A 19587-nucleotide genomic window follows, 5' to 3' on the forward strand; every position below is an offset into this window, starting at 1 on the left:
ATGCTTCTGGGCCCCAATGACGGCTGATGACTCTGTATCCCTCTTGCCGTTGAATGACCAAGGATACTCTTTGTTTTTCTCTAGCACGTCGTTGTGTTTGTTGAAGCTCTCAACTCTCGTGTTTTTTTTTCAGAACTTGACCGTAATTACTAGCCGTTTTGTCCCAGGGGACCTTTGTCTTGCAAGGCCAAGTCAATAACCCGCTCTCTAAATATCTTTACCGTACTTGATCCATCATAGGCTCGGTTAGGTTTTGCCTCTCGTCTAGCAAAAAACCTTTGCCATATGTAGGAGGATTGTTCCAGACACCTACGAAAGCAATATTCCCGAATCGTGACTTCGTTGCTCGCATTACCGCCCGAGAAAAAGAGAAGAAAAACGCCATAGCCAGTTACAAAAAACCAGATCACTCCCAAAGAGTCCGCCGTCTTGAAGATGTAAAAGATTTAATGAAATGACGTAGGATTTTGCAATTGCAGGATATAGGCATGGAAGCAAGCTGGCAGTAGGCCCCGCTGTAGTGCTGGCTTTTGGCATTGGTCTCTGTATATATGCATGCCAATTCATGCCTTTCTGTGACAACCCCGAGAGTGGATTGGCCACAGTATCACGGCAAATTAGTCTCGGTTCAGATCCCGTAGAGCTGCTTCAAGCTAGCCTGGGCATCCTGCGGCATTGATGATAGGAATTCATCGAATTGTGGGATGATTTGCTGATAGACATTGATGACCTGGTAGACAGACAATATTAGCAAAGACTACCACTATCCATGACATGGAAGTACACGGTCACTCACATTCTTAAATGCGTCATGCAGCTCCTGCTTGATGGGACTTCTCAGATTTACCAGGTCCCGGTACTTCGCGATAGCCAAGAAGAAGTGTGGGATATCCTTCTCAATTGCCTGAGGGTTTCTGCACACGGTGAGCGCAAAGCCCTTGAATGCCGTCGCCTTTTCCTCGGACGCATCAACCTCGTCCATGGCGTTGAGGAAGTCCTCGGTGAACATGTTCAGGTGCGGGGCCAAAAGCTCGGCATTATCGATTCCTAACCTTCCAAGTGCAATGGCAGCGTTCTCCCTAACGCTCTTGGGGACTCGAGGGTTGGATAGGATCTCGACGCATCGCTGCAGCAGCTCCTGAACGTAGGGTGCCATACCCGTGCGGTGCTGCATCGCGATCTCGCCGGCGCTCCAACAAGCATTGTTCACGACTCCAAAGTCATCGTCCATCTCCTCATCCAAGAGGTTATCCAGATCCAGCTGCTTCAGTAGGATTGGGAGCAGCGTTGCTAGGTTAGGCTGGAGCTGCCCGAACACGTAGCGCGCGCAGTCACCAAGAAGGGCGTATGCGGATTGCTTGACTTCATCCGCGAGGTCATCCATACACAAACCCAGGAGCTCAAAAAGTTGCTGATTTGACTGGCCAACAAGCTCCGAGGACTTTGCCGGCTCCAAACATTGAACTACAGCACTCAGCATGTCCAGGCTGGTGACGAGGAAATCCCTGTCAGGCTGGTCAAATGCCACATCACTCTTTGCAGCATGTGACTGCTCCAGGTTTTGGTGAATAATCTCTAGACATCTCCTGAATATAGGTTGGGCGTATGGTGCAAAAGAGTCACCGAGTGCCATGGCCACGTACGATAGACACTCGAGCAGCGGGAAGAGCTCGCGCGACTGGTCTGGCACCTTCTGCCAGCGATCGATCAGTACGGGCATTAGCGAGTTGGAGAGCTCTGGTGTGGCCAAGACAGGCCCGATGCTCTCGGCCAGCGTCTGCACGCAATCATACAAAATGTATATGTTCTTGTCCTTGTACTTGGCGAAGCAGCGGACGAATTGTTGGATGATGGGTCCGCTGTAGGGCTCCAGCACTTTACCGGCCTTCTCCTCGAGGTTGGCCATGGCTGACGCACCGGCCTCCTGAACCTTTTTGTTCTTGTCCAACATTTTGGTCAAGATACCTTCCATCATGGGCACAAAGTACTGCTGCTTATCTTGCGGCTCGGTCAGAGCAGCAGCCCACGAGGAGTAGCGTGCAAGCGTCCAGCAGGTGATTTGTCGCACCACGGGTTCCGTGTCGTTGAGAAGCGAAATAAGGTAGGGGACGAGTTCCGGGAGGTGAGGCGTGACAACCTGCATGCATCCGTCGGCAATGGCACCAAGTGCGAGCACCGCTGCTTCCCGGTGAGGCCAGTCTTCGTGTTTGAGATTTTGGCTGAGGTAGGGTAGGATACATTCGAACACAGGGTTGCGGAAGTCTCGGGCAAAGACGTCAAGAGCGGCTGCCGAGCATTTGCGAACTGTCCACTTCTCGTCGGGGTTCTCGTCACCCTCCTCGTCGTCCTCGAGTTCGCCCTCTTCCAAATCATCATTCATGTCGTCCAACCTTTGGAACCCCGAGCTACCATCCTTGGCACCATCCAAAACCTCCCCATTTGCTGCCCTTGTGAGCTTTTTGGTTGCAAATTGCGGTTTGATGTCTTCTGCACGGTCGTCCTCATCTTCGTCATCGGAAGCACCTTCGAGCGCAGCAATATCCTCCCCACTGTATCGCATGCACTCCAGTAGGACGGGAATGATCTTTTGGATATGAGGGGCGAGAAGCTTCCACAGATCTGTGTGCTCGCCAACAGACAGCCAGAACTCTGCAGCCTCGACGGCAAGTTCTTCGTCTTCGCTCTGCTGCTGAACGATGATGTAGTCAACCAAATCAGCAATATGAGGTTGCAGCTTGTCTGGCCTCGTCTCGACAAGCCGTACGAAGGCCCGGCAGACCTCCTTCCGAACATCAACACTGGCGTCCTGGGACAGGTAGAACAGATGCTGTAGCAGACTGTCAATATTGTTCAGCATGGCCTGCGACTTGCGCGAGGTGAAAACATTGATTGCTGTCAAAGCATGCACCCGGACCTTGGGCTGGGGGTTCTTGGTGGCCTCGATCAGTTTGGGTAGTAGATAGTTCAGGGGTCTCTGGCCATTGTGTTCACGCTCCAGAGTTTTGGTGTTATCCTCGCATATCTTGGCCATGGCTGAGATGGCACCCTCTTGCGCCTCGGGAGAAACCTGACCTGACTCGTTGCTGAACATGGACAGAAGCTCAGGTAGAAAGCTCGGCCAGCTGAAAATACCACCTCTGCGGATCAGCTCCGTGGCGATGTTGCCGGCATAGCTGCGGATCTGCGAATTCTTGTCCTGGATTCCAATAGGGATAGCTTGCTTGATCATCTCCAAGCTCGTCTCGGGAATTTGCTTAAAGTCGTTTTTGATATTGTTCTTCAGCATTATCGCGGCGGCGGCCCGTATAACGTGAAGATCCTGCTGGCCGATTTGCACTCCTGGTAGAGACTCCGAAGAAGAAAAGATCAATGCGAGGTAGTTGTTAAAGTCGGGGGATGCCTTGGCCTGGCTGAGCATCTATGTGGATTGCGGAAATCGGGTCGTTAGTGTCTGTCTTGTGGTTTTGCGAAACAGAAAGAGATGTCTGGCTAGCGCGGAGGTAGCCTCACTTGTTCGGCCTGCTTCTGGAGATCCTTGTTGAAGGCGCTCAACGAGTCCTTGAGGCATACTGCCAGAGTCTGAAGCGACTCTGTACTTGGTTGCCACGCCATATTTGCGGTCGCCTGCACTGTCGCGAAGCTATGTGGTCGGTCCTCTGGTGGAAATTTGTTGATGTGACGACAAGCCCATGGGGCAAGCGAGATCTCACTGGCAGATGGTGGTCTCGTTTGGCACACTCATGCGCTTTGAATACCGTTTCGGTAGCGCTGCTTTTGTTTGGTTTTTTTTTTGGTTGAAACAATGATTGTTGTTAATTGTTTAGTACTGACAGAGAGCTGCAGTCATAAACTCTACGGGGGCTTTTGGGGGGCACGAAGAGGGCAGGCAGACTTCGCAGGTAAAGTGCTTTTTTGGTGGTGGTGGTGGTGGTAGTGGTGGTGGTGGGAGGGCGGCCTGCCCGCATGGTGGGGTTGCGAAGGATGGCCAGCTTTTTGCTGGGGAGCGGGCCAAGAAGGAAGTGGGTGGGCTTGCAGGCTGGCTGATTTTGCGGAGCAAAAGGCTTTGCGACTCGAAAGTAAAAGGCGGGGCAGGGGCAATTTACACGAGTAGCGACGGACGACCGTGTCGTGTTGTCAAAATTAATGGCACGGTTGCGACGTACAAGCTAGGTAGGTAGGTAAGTAGGTAGGTAGGTCGGTATTCAAGCAAAGTAGGTAGGTATGCAAGTGAATAGGTAGCTAGTGTTGGATGTCAAGGTCGAAAGGAGGTCAGTTGCGGCTTGACCTTGGGTTTATCGTTTATCCATTCCCATGCATAAAGCAAATAGATACCTAGGTACCTATAACTCACTTGGTGATGTTGGTAAAATTAGACACATCCCATCCCCGGGCGGGTATCCAAGCGAGGTTACCAGGTAGATACCGCTGACTGTCACTTGTACATGCAGATCGAAACATGGTGTGATGGATGTTCTGACACTCAACGCAAAATAAAGCTCTGATGTGATGTACAACACAACACATTGTTGGTCTTTTTAGTCTAGACTACCTGGCAGGTACCCTAAGGTAAGGTAAGGTAGTTAGTTGTTGGTCAAGTTTACTCACTCACATGCAGGCTTCGCCCTACTAGTTGATCCCCCAATACTGATTTTTGTCTTATTGCCGTGCTATCATCGCCCAGTGATATTGTCTAACCCTGAACTTACCCGTGTAGCCAGAAATTCGTTTACTCATCACTCATGTGAATATGGTTTCTCAACAAAATTTACGGATTGGGTCTGTTTCCGTGTGCATTGCACAAATTCGCAAAAAGGGTAGAATCCAAAGTCACCCAAGCCAAACTTTTTTCATTGCCTGTACGCTTGTATGTAACCGTGACCTTTGGAGAGGCTGGTTCTCGGGATCGGACGACCACTCACTTACTCCCTATGAGATTGTGCATGCGGTTGATGAATGTAGGTAGACGCGTCCAAGTAAACAAATGACGATGCAAATGTCGCGCACCGATGCATCTCTTGCTGCGGCAACCCGCTACGTATATGCAGCATATTGGAAGTAAAAGTCTGTCATAAATTGCATGCGTACATTCGGTCCGTACAAGTGTTCCTCTGCCCCTTGCAACGCGAACAATTGATTCCACGTCACGTCATTACCCATGTTCTTCTCCCGTGACACGGAATTGCCCCTAGACTAGTAATTTATACCAACTTACCAGGATAATAAAAGAATAAACACCTAGGTTTGCTGGTCGTGAGGCATGCCACCTATGTTAGCTCTCGAAGGCACAAATTTTGTTTTTTTGGAGATTCGTAGGTAGTCGGCAAGCTCACACCAGATCATACCGTAAGAGCAGCAGCACATGTACTTAGTTTCACTCGGTAAACGCTGGTGGCGTCATGGCTTTGTGCATTGGCTGCATACCTACCTGCCTAGGTAGCCAGGTAGATACTCCACAGAGCTCAGCCCATAAGTAGGTACGGAGCGCCGAGGGACATCTACTTATGTGTCAACAATGCATTGCGATCATCCTTCTTTCAAATGTATATCTGTGGTCTGTAAGGCAAGTAATAGTTTCAAGGTCCCTTACTCGCAGCTATTTTGATCAAAAGTCATTGTGCAAAGTTTGATTCCAGTGCGATCATTGTATTTAATCCACGCCGGTCCTCCAGTGCCACCGACTGCTACGCTACCCCGGATTTTGATCAATTCGGCCATTCCCGAACTGTTTGATTGATTGATTTTCATTCCATACCCTTGCTCTTTCCGCCAACCTCGGATTTTGAATTGCTCAATTTTCATCAACAGGCTGCCGCCACGGACGCCATCAAGCTACCAAGTGCCGACGACACTCTACTTCTATTTCTGCAACGGGAAAAGGCTCTGTCGCAAAAGGCTGCACGCGACACAATTGTTTCCAGGAGACTCGTATCATATCCGACGGGGACATATTTGACAGCTCCACACTCGTCGGACCCTTGATTGCAAAGGAACATCGGAGTGGACCAGCCACGACGCGGTATACGATGCTCGTTGGCCTCTGGACGGCAACGCAGGCATCCGCTGCTACGTGCACCAACACATTCCATCCGTCTTGCACCTCATAGCTAAGACAGCGAGCTCGTATTGACAATATCGAGGAGTACGCCCGGTGCCGTCTCGCTCGATCCCGTCTGCCCATCATGGCGCGTAGGATAGTAAGTTGCTCTTCCAATTGGAGTTTCGGCCGCTTCATCATTTTATCCCTGCCCTTCACAATGCTAACCTCTGTCGCCATCCTCCATCTCTAGGTGCGCACCGCCATCCAGGTGACGACAGCGGCTTTGGCTTGCTTCCTTATAGTTTTCTTCCTCGACCGCAACTTTCGAGTCCTTCCCAACTCAATCCACGAGTATATGCCACAGCACCACCCAGGCCTGCTCGTCACCGATATCACAATACAAAAATGCTCCGGTCTGAACCCATTCTCGTCGTGCAAACTAGATCCGGAGATTTGGCACCGTGTTGAGAAGGACTTGTACCTGGGTAAGGCCTTTGCATCCAGCGCATGGTTGCACATTCGGAGGCAGAAAGAATCGGAGCTCAAAGGCGACGATAAGGTTGTCATCGATGTTACTGTGGGTCGTCTTGATCCTTCGGAGAACGGCAAAAAGGGTCGGTCTGGCGAGGCGTGGGAGTCAAGACCTGGTGGCTTGTGGCTCAAGCGTTCAGGGAAGCTTCACGCTGGTGACAGCAACAGGGCTGTCACGACCGTTGACCTGCTTTTCGGGGACGATGCCGTGGAGGTACGACCTGGCTGGGATATTGTTGGCACGCCATTGATCCTCGATGCAAGCTCTAGCATTCCCAGTGCACACCTTACCGTCCGCCGGGGTAGCCAGCCAGCCGAAATACCAAAACCGAAGCTGCGGGTACGGGAAAATGGCAACTTCAAGGTCATGCAGGTTGCTGACCTGCATCTGAGTACGGGTGTCGGACACTGTAGGGACGCGGTCCCAGACTCGTATCACGGTGGCAAGTGCGAGGCCGATCCGCGTACACTCGAGTTCGTGTCCAAGATGCTCGACGACGAGAAGCCTGATCTGGTAGTCCTTAGCGGGGACCAGGTTAACGGCGGTACCGCCCCCGATGTGCAGTCGGTAAGTAGGAACCGCGATGGTCGTCTTTCAATGCACAGATTTACTGACAGCTTTGACAGGCAATTTTCAAATACGCAGCCCTTTTGATACAGCGTAAGATTCCTTACGTCTCAATATTCGGAAATCATGACGACGAAAAGGGTGTCATGTCCCGCGCCTCTCAAATGGCCATCATAGAGGCTCTCCCCTATTCACTTTCCACTGCCGGGCCTGAAGATGTCGACGGCGTTGGAAACTATTACATTGAGGTACTAGGACGCGGGATGTCATCGCACGCCGCCATCACCATTTACATGCTTGACACGCACTCATACTCGCCAAACGAGCGGAAATATCCCGGCTATGACTGGCTGAAGAAGTCGCAGATCGACTGGTTCCAACAAACGGCGCAGGGATTAAAACAAAAGCACAAGGCGTACACACACATCCATCTAGACGTCTCTTTCATCCATATTCCATTGCCCGAGTATCGCGAGCCAGACCAGTACATGGTCGGCAAGTACGTGGAGCCGGTGACAGCGCCCGTATTCAACTCTGGCTTTAGAGATGCACTAGTCAACGAGGGTGTTACGTTGGTTGGGTGCGGACAGTGAGTTGAAACCCTGATTCCTCTCCCCTATCTCCTACATTAATGATGCACTGACATTAATTTTCCGTAGTGACCACGTCAATGACTATTGCGCCCTCTCGATGAATGAGCAAGAACCCAAAATGTGGATGTGCTACGCCGGCGGCGTAGGTTTCGGGGGTTATGCAGGGTATGGCGGATACGACAGGCGGATTCGCATGTACGAGTTTGATATGAATGAAGGCCGCATCACGACATGGAAGCGGTTGGAGAATGCGGAAGATAAGTCATTGCTGACGCAACGCATCGACGAGCAACTCGCTGTCGATGCGGGCAAGGCCCACTTTGTGCCGCCGCCGCCAGAAGATGATAATGGCAATTGAGTTATGTCAGGCATGTCATGGATGTCGTGACATGGCTTGACTAAGTTATATGCGCAAAGAATGCATTGCTTGGCGTTGGACTCTTTTGGTTCTTTATTTCTTGATGTCATTAAACTTGGTTGGTTTTTAAAATTTTGGAAAAAGAAAAGGAAGTTATGTACATACTAGAAACACCATGTTTGGCAACCGTTGCGGTGTGCCCTAGAGTTTCATTCAGTGTTGGAGCGGATAATGTACTTATTTTAAGGTAACAGAAATGAAGTACTTACAGATCCACTTGTGTCAAATCCCCTTGATTATTGTCATTATTGTTTGTACCGTAGTCTGCTTCTTTGGGTGGCATTGCTGGATCATACATACCCCTTTCCGTGTACCAGGTAACAAACTTGAATGACCTTGGCTGGGTATTCCAAGTCCTCCAGTCGCCTGAACCCATATGGTCACAAAGTATATAAGAGACTGGCTAATAAATGTATGCGCCGCGGCTGCCTGCGATCACCCCCTCTCTTTTCATATTGGTTGCATAAAATGGGAATGGCATGACGTTTTTTTTTATGCGAGTAATTTGAATGTTACGAGTACCTGCATACCCTACATGACATTGGACATACTATAAATTGATTCCTACTACTACGTGCTGTAACTATTAGCCCAGCCCAGTACCTACTTACCTGAATTGACCATGTGTCGTGCAAGTCTAGTCTGTAGCTAGACCTGAGCAGATCGTTGAAACGATGATGAGCAAGGTTGAAACCGCAACGTCCCAGACAAGGATCCTTGTTGTTACCTGAGCAGAGCCCCATCACAGCCCAGATTTTGGCTTCGATCTTGGAAATTCGACCCAAGGATGATGGCATTGGCTTTTTTTTACTTCTTCTTTTTGCTTCTTTATCTTTTGCTTCCAGCCTAGAACTAACTTATCTTTCTCTTTTGCAACGTGCTGACTTGACCAATTATCCGAGTGTCACTCTTTATCGACACAAGGGTACGTTTTCAAATATGAACAAAAAAAGGTACAAGAAGATGGTTCTCCATAAATCACTCCCATTAAATCTGGTGGGGGGTTCGGCCCTATGGGCGCAGTCTCAAGAATGCTGTTGTTTAGACTTGCAAGGCTTGGAAGTGGAACGGTTTAAAAAAAAAATAAAAAAAAAGAAGAGTTTCTGTCAGCACGGCGCAGTCTGATTGTTAAGATTCGATTCACGCCCGGCTGGCGTCATAACATCTGCCTCGAACCCAGCCCCACACCGTGAAGAGGGAGAGAAAAAGAAGAAAGGTACATGGTTCTCCCCCGCGCCGCAATAGGGGTGGTGCGTGCCCTTATGCTGCAGGCACTAACAAGGCGCCCGCTCAGACTTTGTTCCCCTCCCTTTTGGATACTCCACTTCAAAGAGGGGTGGTCCTTGGTTCGAAGTTGAGTCCTTGCTCGACAAGTTCAAGGCAAGAACCAAAAATGTCAAATTGGTAGCAAGATAATTGCTGTAAACCGTTGATTAGATTGCTTCATTACAGCGTCATCATTAAAACTCTAGGTAAGATAGGTACATATTAAACGCCATTTTGGATGCTCGTATGGTATTTCTTCCAAATTCCCTTATCTCGAAGTTTCTGTTTGGACATTCCCTTTATGGCCCATTTAAGCCATGCGCTGCGCTTGTGTCCAATAGTCAGGGCGCATCTGCACGTGGGTTTGCATGCCCGCCTCGCTTTACTTTGTACGGACTATCGGCACCAGGTCCTGTGTCACGGTTTTCGCGATTGGGTGTTTTTATCATTTTGGTTTATTTTTTTATTTTAATTCTTTTTCCAACCACAGAATTCAAGTTGTCTGGCTGTTTTAATTCGTATTCCCGTAGTGAACCATGTCTACTACTAGCACCAAGCACCTGTAAGCTGATGCTTTTAGCCTAATGCTGCTCTCGGGTGAGCATTTCGAGTTATTGAAAAAAAACGGACCCTTTCTGAGCAAACATTCCAAGACAATCCCATAACCCACATAGCCTGGCCGGGCAGGGCAGAAGCAGGTACGTTCATGTTGGTTGCAGAAGTGCCAACTTGAAGTGGAGCCCGCCACAAGCCTGACGCCACCAGTACAGACACCCCGATTTGAGTGAGAACATCCCCGGGGTGGGCTAGCCTGTCCATCCAATCCATCTCCACCAAATTCCCAGCCAAAAGCCCGTTGTTGCTATTCCAGACGATCCGACACAGGTCCGGTTTCTCCAGTCTGCCTTCTCTTGCAACCACGAATCTTGTTGTTTTTTTTTTGTTTTCTTTTTTTCTTTTTTTTTTCTCTTTTTCTTTTATTTATCGCTATCCAACTCCGCTACTCCCTAACGTTTATTTTATCTTATTTTTTTTTTGCATCGCCGGTCGACTGAATTAACGACCGCCAAATCCCGAACAGACGCACGCTGTCACATCCGATAAGGCGTTTCCCAACCGACCGACATTCGACTACGAGAGGCCCCCCCGACTCGAGATCTGCGAATGTTGACTTACTGGCGGTGACGCCACCCACCTACCGTCACGTCTTAACCGACGGCGACAACAAACAATTACCAAGTGACCCACGGTCTAGCCGGGTCTCTTTCTTTATTTTAATCCTAAGAGCCTTATCGCTCGATTTTAAACAAAAACTCAAATCACACAATCTCGTCAGAGAGCTCCGCAGCCATGGCGCCGACAAATTCAATAAGAGGCGTCGTCATCGGCCTCATGTCCGCCTTCGGCATCGCGGTCTTTCTGGCCATTCTTATCGTCCTATTTTACTGTGTGAAATTCACGTCAAAGGGTCGTATCTTCCTAGATGGTATTCGAGGACCTGGAGAGTATGACGACGAGCAAGCATTTGCCAGGGAGGAGGAGGAGGCGCTAGAGACGATGGATGATATGCAAAGAACGGAATACCTAAGAGCTAAAGGTATGGCGGCTCAAAAGCATCGTGTTCCTTTCCGAGGGGAACTGTCGGTCGTGTTTCACTTGGCTCGGTGGCTAACTACCTACTTTCACCATCACAGCATTCATCGAGGCGAACCCTCCCGAATCCATGGACACGCAAATATCACTATCACAATACCTGGCCATTCAAGAAAAGGGCGTTTCGGCCTGGGAGTTTGAACCCGAGCTGGAGATCGCCAACTGCTTCGTCGAGGCTCGAACAGAGATCGAGTTCTTTGACTCGGAGTGCTGCGTCTTGAGTAACCTCCCAGTTCCCAAGCAAAACGAGGTTTACTACTGGGAAGCCAAGATCTACGAAAAGCCAGATACTACATTAATGAGCATCGGAATGTCAACAAAGCCATATCCGCTGTTCAGACTACCAGGTACTTCCGCCCTGCATGCACAGCCGGCCCTCCATGTATTCGTTTCCTAACCCAGTCGGTATGCAGGCTACCACAAGCACTCCATCGCTTACCTTTCCAACGGAACCCGTCGATACAACCAGCCATTCAAGGGCACTAACTACGGCCCGAAATTTGTCCAAGGAGACGTTATCGGTGTTGGATACAGACCGCGGACGGGTGCCATATTCTTTACTCGCAACGGCAAAAGGCTTGAGGATGTTGCGCAAGGACTCAAAACCCAGAACTTCTTCCCTTCTATTGGTGCCAATGGTCCCTGCGTTGTTCACGTCAACTTTGGACAGGCTGGCTTCGTATTTATCGAGGCCAACGTCAAGAAGTGGGGTCTGGCACCGATGAACGGATCTCTGGCGCCACCACCTCCGTATGGCTCGGAACAAGGGAGCATTTTGCTAGAGTCGGGCAGGAAAGATGGGTATGCGCCGGCCAGAGGCCACTCACAAAGCGTATCTGTTTTATCATACTCGAGACAGCAGCATCCTGTCGACACAAGACACAGCCGCTCGCGTTCTGGGAACTTCAGGTCCTTACCGCCTACAAGTCCAGGGCCTGTCAGGAGTCCGACTGATATATCTCTGGCCCATCTGATTCCGACCGACGAAGCAGGCGAGCCGAGCCGGAACCCCACCACATACAGCACTGGAACCTCTTCCTCTTCTGCAGGAGCTGCAGATCAATCGCTGACGAGGTCGAACCTGCCGCCGCTCGGCCTTGGCTTGGATTCTAGCCACCACGCGCCGCCACCTGAATACTCAAGCCCAACAACTTCGGAGACCAGCGGAAGTCGCCGAAATAGCTTTGACAGCGAAAATGCGCCATTGATATCCATTACCAACAGGAGTCGGGGCGCGTCTTCTGCGACGGTGAGGAGCGGTACGGGTTCTAGGCCACCACACAGCCCGCCTATTCCTAGCTATAACGATGCCGTCCGTGAAGGCGCTGGGCGTGACAGGAGTGATAGCGCCATGTCAGGAAGATAGGCGCATTTCTCGGTGGGGGTGGTGTTCCCTGAGCACGTGCTACGTGAAACTCTGGTTAGGAGTCTAAAGAGCCATCCCAGGCCCGTGTCAGAACTCAAATGTTTAGGGGGAATCTGTGAAGTGATGCTACCCACACGAGAATTGGAAAGGAGTCTAGGGGGCGAACATGTTTTCTATGTCTTGGGGAGTCTTGCATTGCGTAGGGGACGGCATCGAACGGCCGATCAAGAAAGGCTGAGTTCTGAGAGTATACCCGCACGACTTGTCACTTGTTTATCAGCACATCATCTTATCTTTGAATGGCTGCTATTGTTTTTTTCTTCTTTCTTTCGTCTCCTTGATGAGGTGGGGGGTTGCTTCGTAATTGCTATTTTGAAGATACTGTGGTTTTAAGCACGAAACGAGCAAGCACAGGCAACTGGATGGCAATCCAGTGGCGTATCCATGGCACCAGGCGTTTTTGTATTTGTTGTCGAGGCTTTTTTTTCTTTCTCCTTTTTTTTTTTTCTGTAGGTGGCTTTCCCCTCTCTCGTCTCTATCCCCTCTTCTCTTTTCTTTCCGTTTTCTTTTGGCCTAATTGACCTAGTCTAGAACTTTACCTACGTATCTATCAATCGCGAGGGCACAAGCCCGTGACTGCCTTTTTTTTTTAGCGAATATATTTGAGTTTCCCACAGATAGTAAGACTAATTAGGGTTGCTCATTTTCCTTGAGCATGTGTGGTTTAGGGCGAGCCTCTTCTTTTTTTTTTTCTATTTTGGGAGCAGTTGGTATTTTGATAACAATTTATCGACACATTTGAGCTCTTTGCGGAAGGTGAAAATGAACTTTGGTGTGTTCCATGGATTGTGTATTACACGGCAAGGCGGGTTCCATGTCAGCGCCGAAACTGTTACGCCAGACCGACGGACCCTTTCTTTTATCTTACTTTTTTAGTAATTGCTGATACCAGATCGCGCCACGCATGGCTAGAGGCGAGTTTCTCACAATGGTGCACATATGACTGACCCGCATGGAGTATGTCACGAAATATTATAGGACTTTGCTGTGCTTCCGTGCCGGAATTTAGCAGACCGTCGTAGCTGCGCCGGTGATCAGTGAGCCTGTACGCAGGACCTCATCCCGACCAACGACTACCGTGCTCTGTCGTTGGTCTTTAGGCCAGTGCCGCACTCCGCTCAAGACTACCAGACTCTGACTAGAGTTGTTTCTTTTTTGAATGAATGAATGAATGAATGAGAAAGAAAAAAAGTACAGGTGCCAGACGTGTCAGCCAAGCTTTACCTTTTCTCCCTCTGGAAGATGTCTAGCCGAAGGTCGATGGCAGCCAGTGATACACAGAACAGAGCGTGTCAGGTTACTCACGTTGGGCTTGATTCGCGTTAGGGGTTGAACAAAAGAAGATTTGCTTGCTGGGTCAAGAGCGTAAGCTGACATTCCCAGATCAGCTACCCAACTTGTTGATATTCCCAGCTCCTTTGTGACACAGGTCTGGTCTTGTTTCGTACTGACCTTACATGCGAATTTGCCGCGGCAAAGGATGCCTAGCCGCTTGGCTTGACTGCACACGCATGGTGTAAGCGCAACCAACGGGTCTCTATGTCTGGACTTTCCAACTGCCTTGGAATGCCAAATGACAGTCGGAAGCATGGCCGAGTGGGCTTTTCTGACCAAAAATCGGCCAGCCGCGGAGTAGTTTAGCTCGCCGATGCGGACCTACATTCTTTTTATTAAGAGAGAGGGGTCCAGAGGGTTGAGATACAAGGGGGGAAAGGGGAGCAAGGCCGGGATCGGAAAGAATGGCGATATAAATGTGTTTTTCTTCAGGCAACAACTTGGTTCCACCCAGTGGGTTCACCGATCCACGCTGAAGGAGTAGGAAACACAATGTAAGACGCATAATTTCATCGGGTTGCAACTTGACCAACCTGTCTTTGCCGAAACTCTGATGAATGGGGTTCGAAAAGTGATGAGTAGCAAATGTCAAATAGGGATGGGCGTTAATTTAACGGAGCACCAATGGCTCTAGATCAAAGAGAAGGGGTCGGATCTAAAGAAAGTAACGGGGGGAAAATAGAAGAAACCGACAAGCCATGGAGAGTTTCCGGTTAGCCGGGGGTCGAACATTTGTTGGAACTTGGAAGCATGCAATAATAGTCAGGTTCCCGGAGGTGCTCCATGCATAGATAAAGACCGGAAACTGACTCCGGTGGCCCCCGGAAACTGGAGAAACGCGAAATGAGTAGAGTCAGGGGAGATAAAAGATTTGATCTTATCTGATCATCAGATACAATAGTTGGGCGTGGCGTGCCGGGGGTGGAAATTACTTCTCCAGTATCCCAACCTCGTCGTTTCTCGTCTACGTTTCTCGTCTACGGGTGGACCCAACAAAGCTTTTAGCAAACCCAGCGGTTGAGCTTTTCAATGAAAACAGTCTGTCAATTACTCATAGTAGGTACTCTGCCGAAGAATCTCCTCTGACTTGGCAATCCCAGCCGGCTCCCTGTAGATAAATATTGCCGGACGTTTTGCTCCCGGTGATACCATGACCACTGCATGCAGGAGCTGGCGGTTCACCGAGTTTGGGTACAGAAACGCCAAGCTGCTTGCTTGTGTGACTTTTTAAAAATGACTAGCCCGGAAACTCAACAAAACAACCTACCGGTACCTATGGAGTACTAATTCTTACTCAAAATAGCACTGCAGCTTCTATTTTGGATTTGCGTACCAATGAAAGAAATAAGGAACTAATTCTCCCGTCGCTGGGCTCTTGTATCCGTAAAACTCTAAAAAGAATAAATGGGGCTTATTTTATCAGATCCTCTGACACGTTGCGTCGGCATGACGGTGGGCCAGGTAATGCAGTTGATTGATTAGATACTGGAGATGAGATTAGAGGCAAGTCCTGGGGGAGCCACTCTCGATGATGCAAAACAGAAAATAAAGCATGTCGTGATATACTTGGCCCGACTCGTGACCGACCGCCGAGGTCGGAGTCTGCAAATGATGGGGCTTTCATATCTAGATCATCGTGTGGTTGTGGATTTGTGATCCGATCCGTCGGACTGGCCAGGGTTTAGAAATTTCCTCTTTGGCCTGGCACTACAGACGTTAGGACAATCTAGTCTAGGTAGAAAGCTGACATCATACTCTTAAATGTATGTACGAGTAGATTGACCGGTGGTTGTAAGCTTGATATATTTCCTACTGGAACTAGGTAGAAACGTGTGCGTTTGAAACAATGGAATGAAATAAATAAATAAAACTTAAATGCCGTGTCGGATTGCCCTCCTCGGCTCGACGTTCGGTTCGAATTATCTCCCCGTTCGTCGGGTGGTCCGGGCGAGTCAATGTTGGGTAGACAAGAAAGAACCTTGGGGCAATGCAATGCATGAGGAAAGCCTGGACGGGGCGACAAGACGGGAAGAAAAGGCGGCGAACGGATGTAATTGCTACGTAGTGCAAAGAAAGTGGCAACATTTCCACCCGGCATCGGGTGACCGCCAACGTGACCTTGAAGGTATCCTAAGCTAATTGGAAATCAAATCATTGGTGTTGCTTTCAAAAATTTGACAGCTTCTAATGAAAGTGGTATGGCCTGTTGGCATGACGAGTTTGATCAAAGTAAAAAGGAGGTTTTGCAAGGTCTGGGATCCTGCCCTGGTCAGTTGGAATTGCATCGAACCTTTTTGGCGCTTGATGGCTTGATGGCTTGAGGGCTGTGTGAATCGAACTCGGTCGGTTCCTGATCTCGGCTGCAACTCCGCTCTCTCTCGGCTTGGTGGAGGGGCTTGGGTACAACCCCCACTTATTTTCTTTTTTTTTCTCTTTGATCAGCATTGTGCGGTATTTCATCAGCCCGATGGACGCATCAGTAATAAACATGGCATTCCGCTACTCTCTAAATCTGATAACATTGATCCGTCATGTTCAGTCAGATTGGAACCTCAAATACCTGACAATTATACCTAGTCTAATTTCTTTTAATAACTGCTTAGCAATCCCGTCACGATTGCCATATCCTACCCTACTTCTAAACTACTCTCTGCTTTAAAGTTGTGAGAAATTTCTCGCTACCGCCACTTTGGTACCTGCACACCCCGACCTGTGAGACTTGCCGGCCGGTGGATTTTTTCTTTTCACGTTTATCTGATTCCCCTATTGAGATCTGATAACCAACTCCCAACCACTCAAAGCCATCAATTCATTCTTCAACCACCCCTCCCACACACACCCAATGCACGCCGGTCATTGACTAGGAAATATCACCCGTCGACGACTTTTTCTTTCCGCCACCCAACCGCATTCATTGTCGTCCCCTATACCCAAACTTGGTACCACATTATCCCCACCTCCAAGTTCAATCCATCGTTCAATTTTTACATTTACAATGCAGTCGAGGCTCGACACCATACTGTCCGAGTCTACATCGGGGTGCATCCCGGAGGAGCCTCGGACCCCGTCGGTAGCGCCATCCCTCACATTTTCCGACTCGACAGATGACCACGAGCTCGAGGAACCTCTCGCACAGACGCGACGCCGTCGTGCCTCAACACGTTTAATTGCTCAGAACGCCGCCGACATCCAACGCATCACTGGCGAGTCTACTGCCGAGGTCGTCAGTCGGTGCTGTGGCGGTGGATGCTGCTTCAAGAATGCCGCCAAGAAGGAAGGCCTCCAGTTCGAGAAGCCTCGGTTACCAGAAAATGATGCTTTCCAATCGCTCCTCCTTAAGATTGATGCGATCCCCAGCAAATTGACAAATGTCGCCGACATGCCCGAGCAAACAGCTTTTCTTGAGCCGATCAAGAAGCAAAAGAAGGATATTAAAAGCGCACCGTCACCTGCAGACTCGGGTGTCTCACTCGGCGACAACGGCCAGACCGAGACACAGCCCGGGACTCAAACAGAACAGGCGACAGTGGAAAAGGCCGCCAAGAAATTACAAAGCCTGGAACTAGATGATACCGACACACAGATCCAACCACCAAAATTCGTTCAGCCACACCCGCCACACAATGTCTACCCTGCCAAGATCCACAGCGCCCGTGAGCTGACGCGCCCAGGCGCCGAGAAGCGGACTTTCCACTTTGACCTCGATATTACCGATTATCCAGACAGCGAAGGTGTCGACTTCAAGGTTGGTGGTGCAATTGGTGTCTCTGCGCCCAACGATGCTGCCGTGGTTGATGAGATACTCGATCTTCTCCTGATCCCGCGTTTCCTCCGCGACAAGCCGGTTCTCCTACGTACTTCGAACGGTCGCTGGCCAACGGTATGGGGAGATGACAAGCCCAGGGAGCTGGTTACTACCAGGCGTGCCCTTTTGACATGGTGCTCGGACTTGCAGTCGTACCCTCCCACCAAGCACCTGTTGAGAATATTAGCAGAGCATACCACGGATGAGGTTGAGAAGAACGTTCTCATGTTCCTGTGCGCCGCCGAGGGCCAAGGAGTGTTCTGCGACTTCAGGACAGGACCTCACGTTTCTCTTGTGCAACTCCTTAACGCATTCCCCAATTCCAAGCCGCCTCTGGACCAGCTTCTGTCAGTGCTTCAGCCGCTGATGCCGCGGTTCTACTCCCTGTCCAATGACCCTCATATGTCGTTTGAGGAGAAGGACGGGAAGCGCCACCGCATCATTGAAATTGCCGTCACAGTACACGTCGACAGCGACTGGCGCACCGGCACAAGGACTGGCATCGGCTCTGGGTTCTTCCAGCGGCAGGCGCTCAAGTGGATTGCAGCCAAGGAGGCCGGCGTTGCTGACCCGGAGGTGTACATCCCCATGTTCAAGGGTCTCATGGCCAACCCGCTGGCCAAGCAGTTTATGTCAGACGGGCCCATGTTGCTGATCGGAGCTGGAGTGGGTATCGCGCCGTTCCGAGGCTTTGTGCAACGGCGGCTCAAGACGGCCAACTGTGCCAACAAGGTGTGGGTGCTGCAGGGAGTGCGCGACTCGCTGGTGGACGAGATCTACAGCGGCGAGTGGGGTGTTCACGAGGATGAGGTCAAGCGCGTGGTCGAGAGCCGACGTGGAGAGGGCCGATACGTGCAGGAGGAGGTGCGGGCGCAGGCCGACCTGGTGTGGTACATCATCAACTCGGTCGACGGGCGCGTCTTCGTCTGTGGCTCGAGCAGAGGCATGGGAGAGGGCGTGGAGGAGGCCCTTGTAGAGGTTGCGATGGAGAAGGGCAACCTGGGGCGCAATGAGGCGCACAAGTTTTGGGATCTGAAGAAGGAGGTGGGGCAGTATATTGCCGAGACGTGGTAGTCTCTATTGGGATTGATGTTGTTGTTACTTTTCACCGAACAGCATTTGGACAAAGTTTTCTTGGCAACTCTTTTTCACCTACGATACTAACTTGTATCACAGCATGGGACGATGGGACCGGTAGGGAGCGTGACATTTTAGAATCATTGGAGTTTGTTAGGCGCAACAAAACATGGGACTATTTACTTGTATGGACTCTAGAGCAGTTGCTTGCCATGCCTCACGGCGCAAGGCCATTTTGTTGGTAGCTAGAATATATATATTACAGTTATATATGGGAGACTAATTTGTGTTCAGTTGACACAGTTGAGGTGGTATTCGGCTATTCTTGCGGTCGAGTTTATTAGATACCCTGGGAGGTATTACGAAGTTCATCCCTACTGAAGGGGAATTGCGCCATTTGTCAGCAGTTTATTTTTATTACTTGTGTTTTGTATTTGTCTTTCTCTGTATCGTCTTCAACACATCCAACAGTACGCATAAATAGCAAAAAACCATTATATTTTGTATTATAGAAAGTCTTGATTCACAGCACTCAAACCAGCAAGCAGAAAGCCAGCTACATAGCTAATGCACTCAAAGCGGTGTGGGCCTTTTTGATTAGCGATGCTTAGGAAAGCAAGTACGAGGATCGCCCGCCGGCCTCCCCGTCATTTACCTGTTAGACATGCTAAACTGCTGACTGAGACAAAACGTGAGCTTCCATGGGTATTGCTTCTCATTGGCTCGGGCAGTGTCTTAAACTCTTGTCTCGTCTCCATGTTGTGCGATTGGTCAGCAGCAATGTTGGCTGAAAGGGGAATGGAACATGACGCCAAGTCTCCACGGTAGCACATCAGCAATCAATCCATAAGCAGAAGTCCAGAACGCCAGGGCCTACC

At 49.9% G+C, this 19587-nt stretch overlaps 4 protein-coding genes across 4 annotated transcripts; 3 read left to right on the forward strand and 1 right to left on the reverse strand.

Moving 5' to 3' along the window:
* Positions 1-378: 378 nt before the first annotated feature.
* PgNI_06158 (uncharacterized protein) lies at positions 379-3612 on the reverse strand (the record flags this gene model as incomplete). Its single annotated transcript, XM_031126185.1, has 3 exons — positions 379-730; positions 797-3418; positions 3511-3612. 3 exons carry the CDS (start codon positions 3610-3612, stop codon positions 629-631), a joined length of 2826 nt encoding a protein of 941 aa, XP_030983181.1. The 3' UTR covers positions 379-628.
* Positions 3613-5582: 1970 nt separating this feature from the next.
* On the forward strand, positions 5583-8316 carry PgNI_06159 (uncharacterized protein). Its single transcript, XM_031126186.1, has 4 exons — positions 5583-6194; positions 6288-7136; positions 7196-7725; positions 7796-8316. Exons 1-4 carry the CDS (start codon positions 6180-6182, stop codon positions 8085-8087), a joined length of 1686 nt encoding a protein of 561 aa, XP_030983180.1. The 5' UTR covers positions 5583-6179; the 3' UTR covers positions 8088-8316.
* A 2036-nt stretch (positions 8317-10352) lies between these two features.
* Positions 10353-13147, forward strand: PgNI_06160 (uncharacterized protein). Its single transcript, XM_031126187.1, has 3 exons — positions 10353-11010; positions 11108-11413; positions 11480-13147. Exons 1-3 carry the CDS (start codon positions 10764-10766, stop codon positions 12430-12432), a joined length of 1506 nt encoding a protein of 501 aa, XP_030982384.1. The 5' UTR covers positions 10353-10763; the 3' UTR covers positions 12433-13147.
* Positions 13148-16822: 3675 nt separating this feature from the next.
* Positions 16823-18706, forward strand: PgNI_06161 (uncharacterized protein; the record flags this gene model as incomplete). The annotated part of the gene is made up of 1 exon (XM_031126188.1): positions 16823-18706. The coding sequence occupies one exon, from the start codon at positions 16823-16825 to the stop codon at positions 18704-18706; it is 1884 nt and encodes a 627-aa protein (XP_030982385.1).
* Positions 18707-19587: the final 881 nt, after the last annotated feature.

Source organism: Pyricularia grisea, chromosome I (assembly GCF_004355905.1).
Source record: "Pyricularia grisea strain NI907 chromosome I, whole genome shotgun sequence".
Lineage (NCBI taxonomy): Eukaryota > Fungi > Ascomycota > Sordariomycetes > Magnaporthales > Pyriculariaceae > Pyricularia > Pyricularia grisea.

Bases quoted from the DNA above. Each gene is read 5' to 3' on its own strand.
- PgNI_06159 (XM_031126186.1), top strand. The intron at 7,137-7,195 runs GTAAGTAGGAAC...CAGCTTTGACAG, and splicing joins CCGCCCCCGATGTGCAGTCG to GCAATTTTCAAATACGCAGC. The intron at 7,726-7,795 runs GTGAGTTGAAAC...AATTTTCCGTAG, and splicing joins ACGTTGGTTGGGTGCGGACA to TGACCACGTCAATGACTATT.
- PgNI_06160 (XM_031126187.1), top strand. From the start codon at position 10,764: ATGGCGCCGACAAATTCAATAAGAGGCGTCGTCATCGGCCTCATGTCC. The intron at 11,011-11,107 runs GTATGGCGGCTC...TCACCATCACAG, and splicing joins GGAATACCTAAGAGCTAAAG to CATTCATCGAGGCGAACCCT. The intron at 11,414-11,479 runs GTACTTCCGCCC...GTCGGTATGCAG, and splicing joins TCCGCTGTTCAGACTACCAG to GCTACCACAAGCACTCCATC.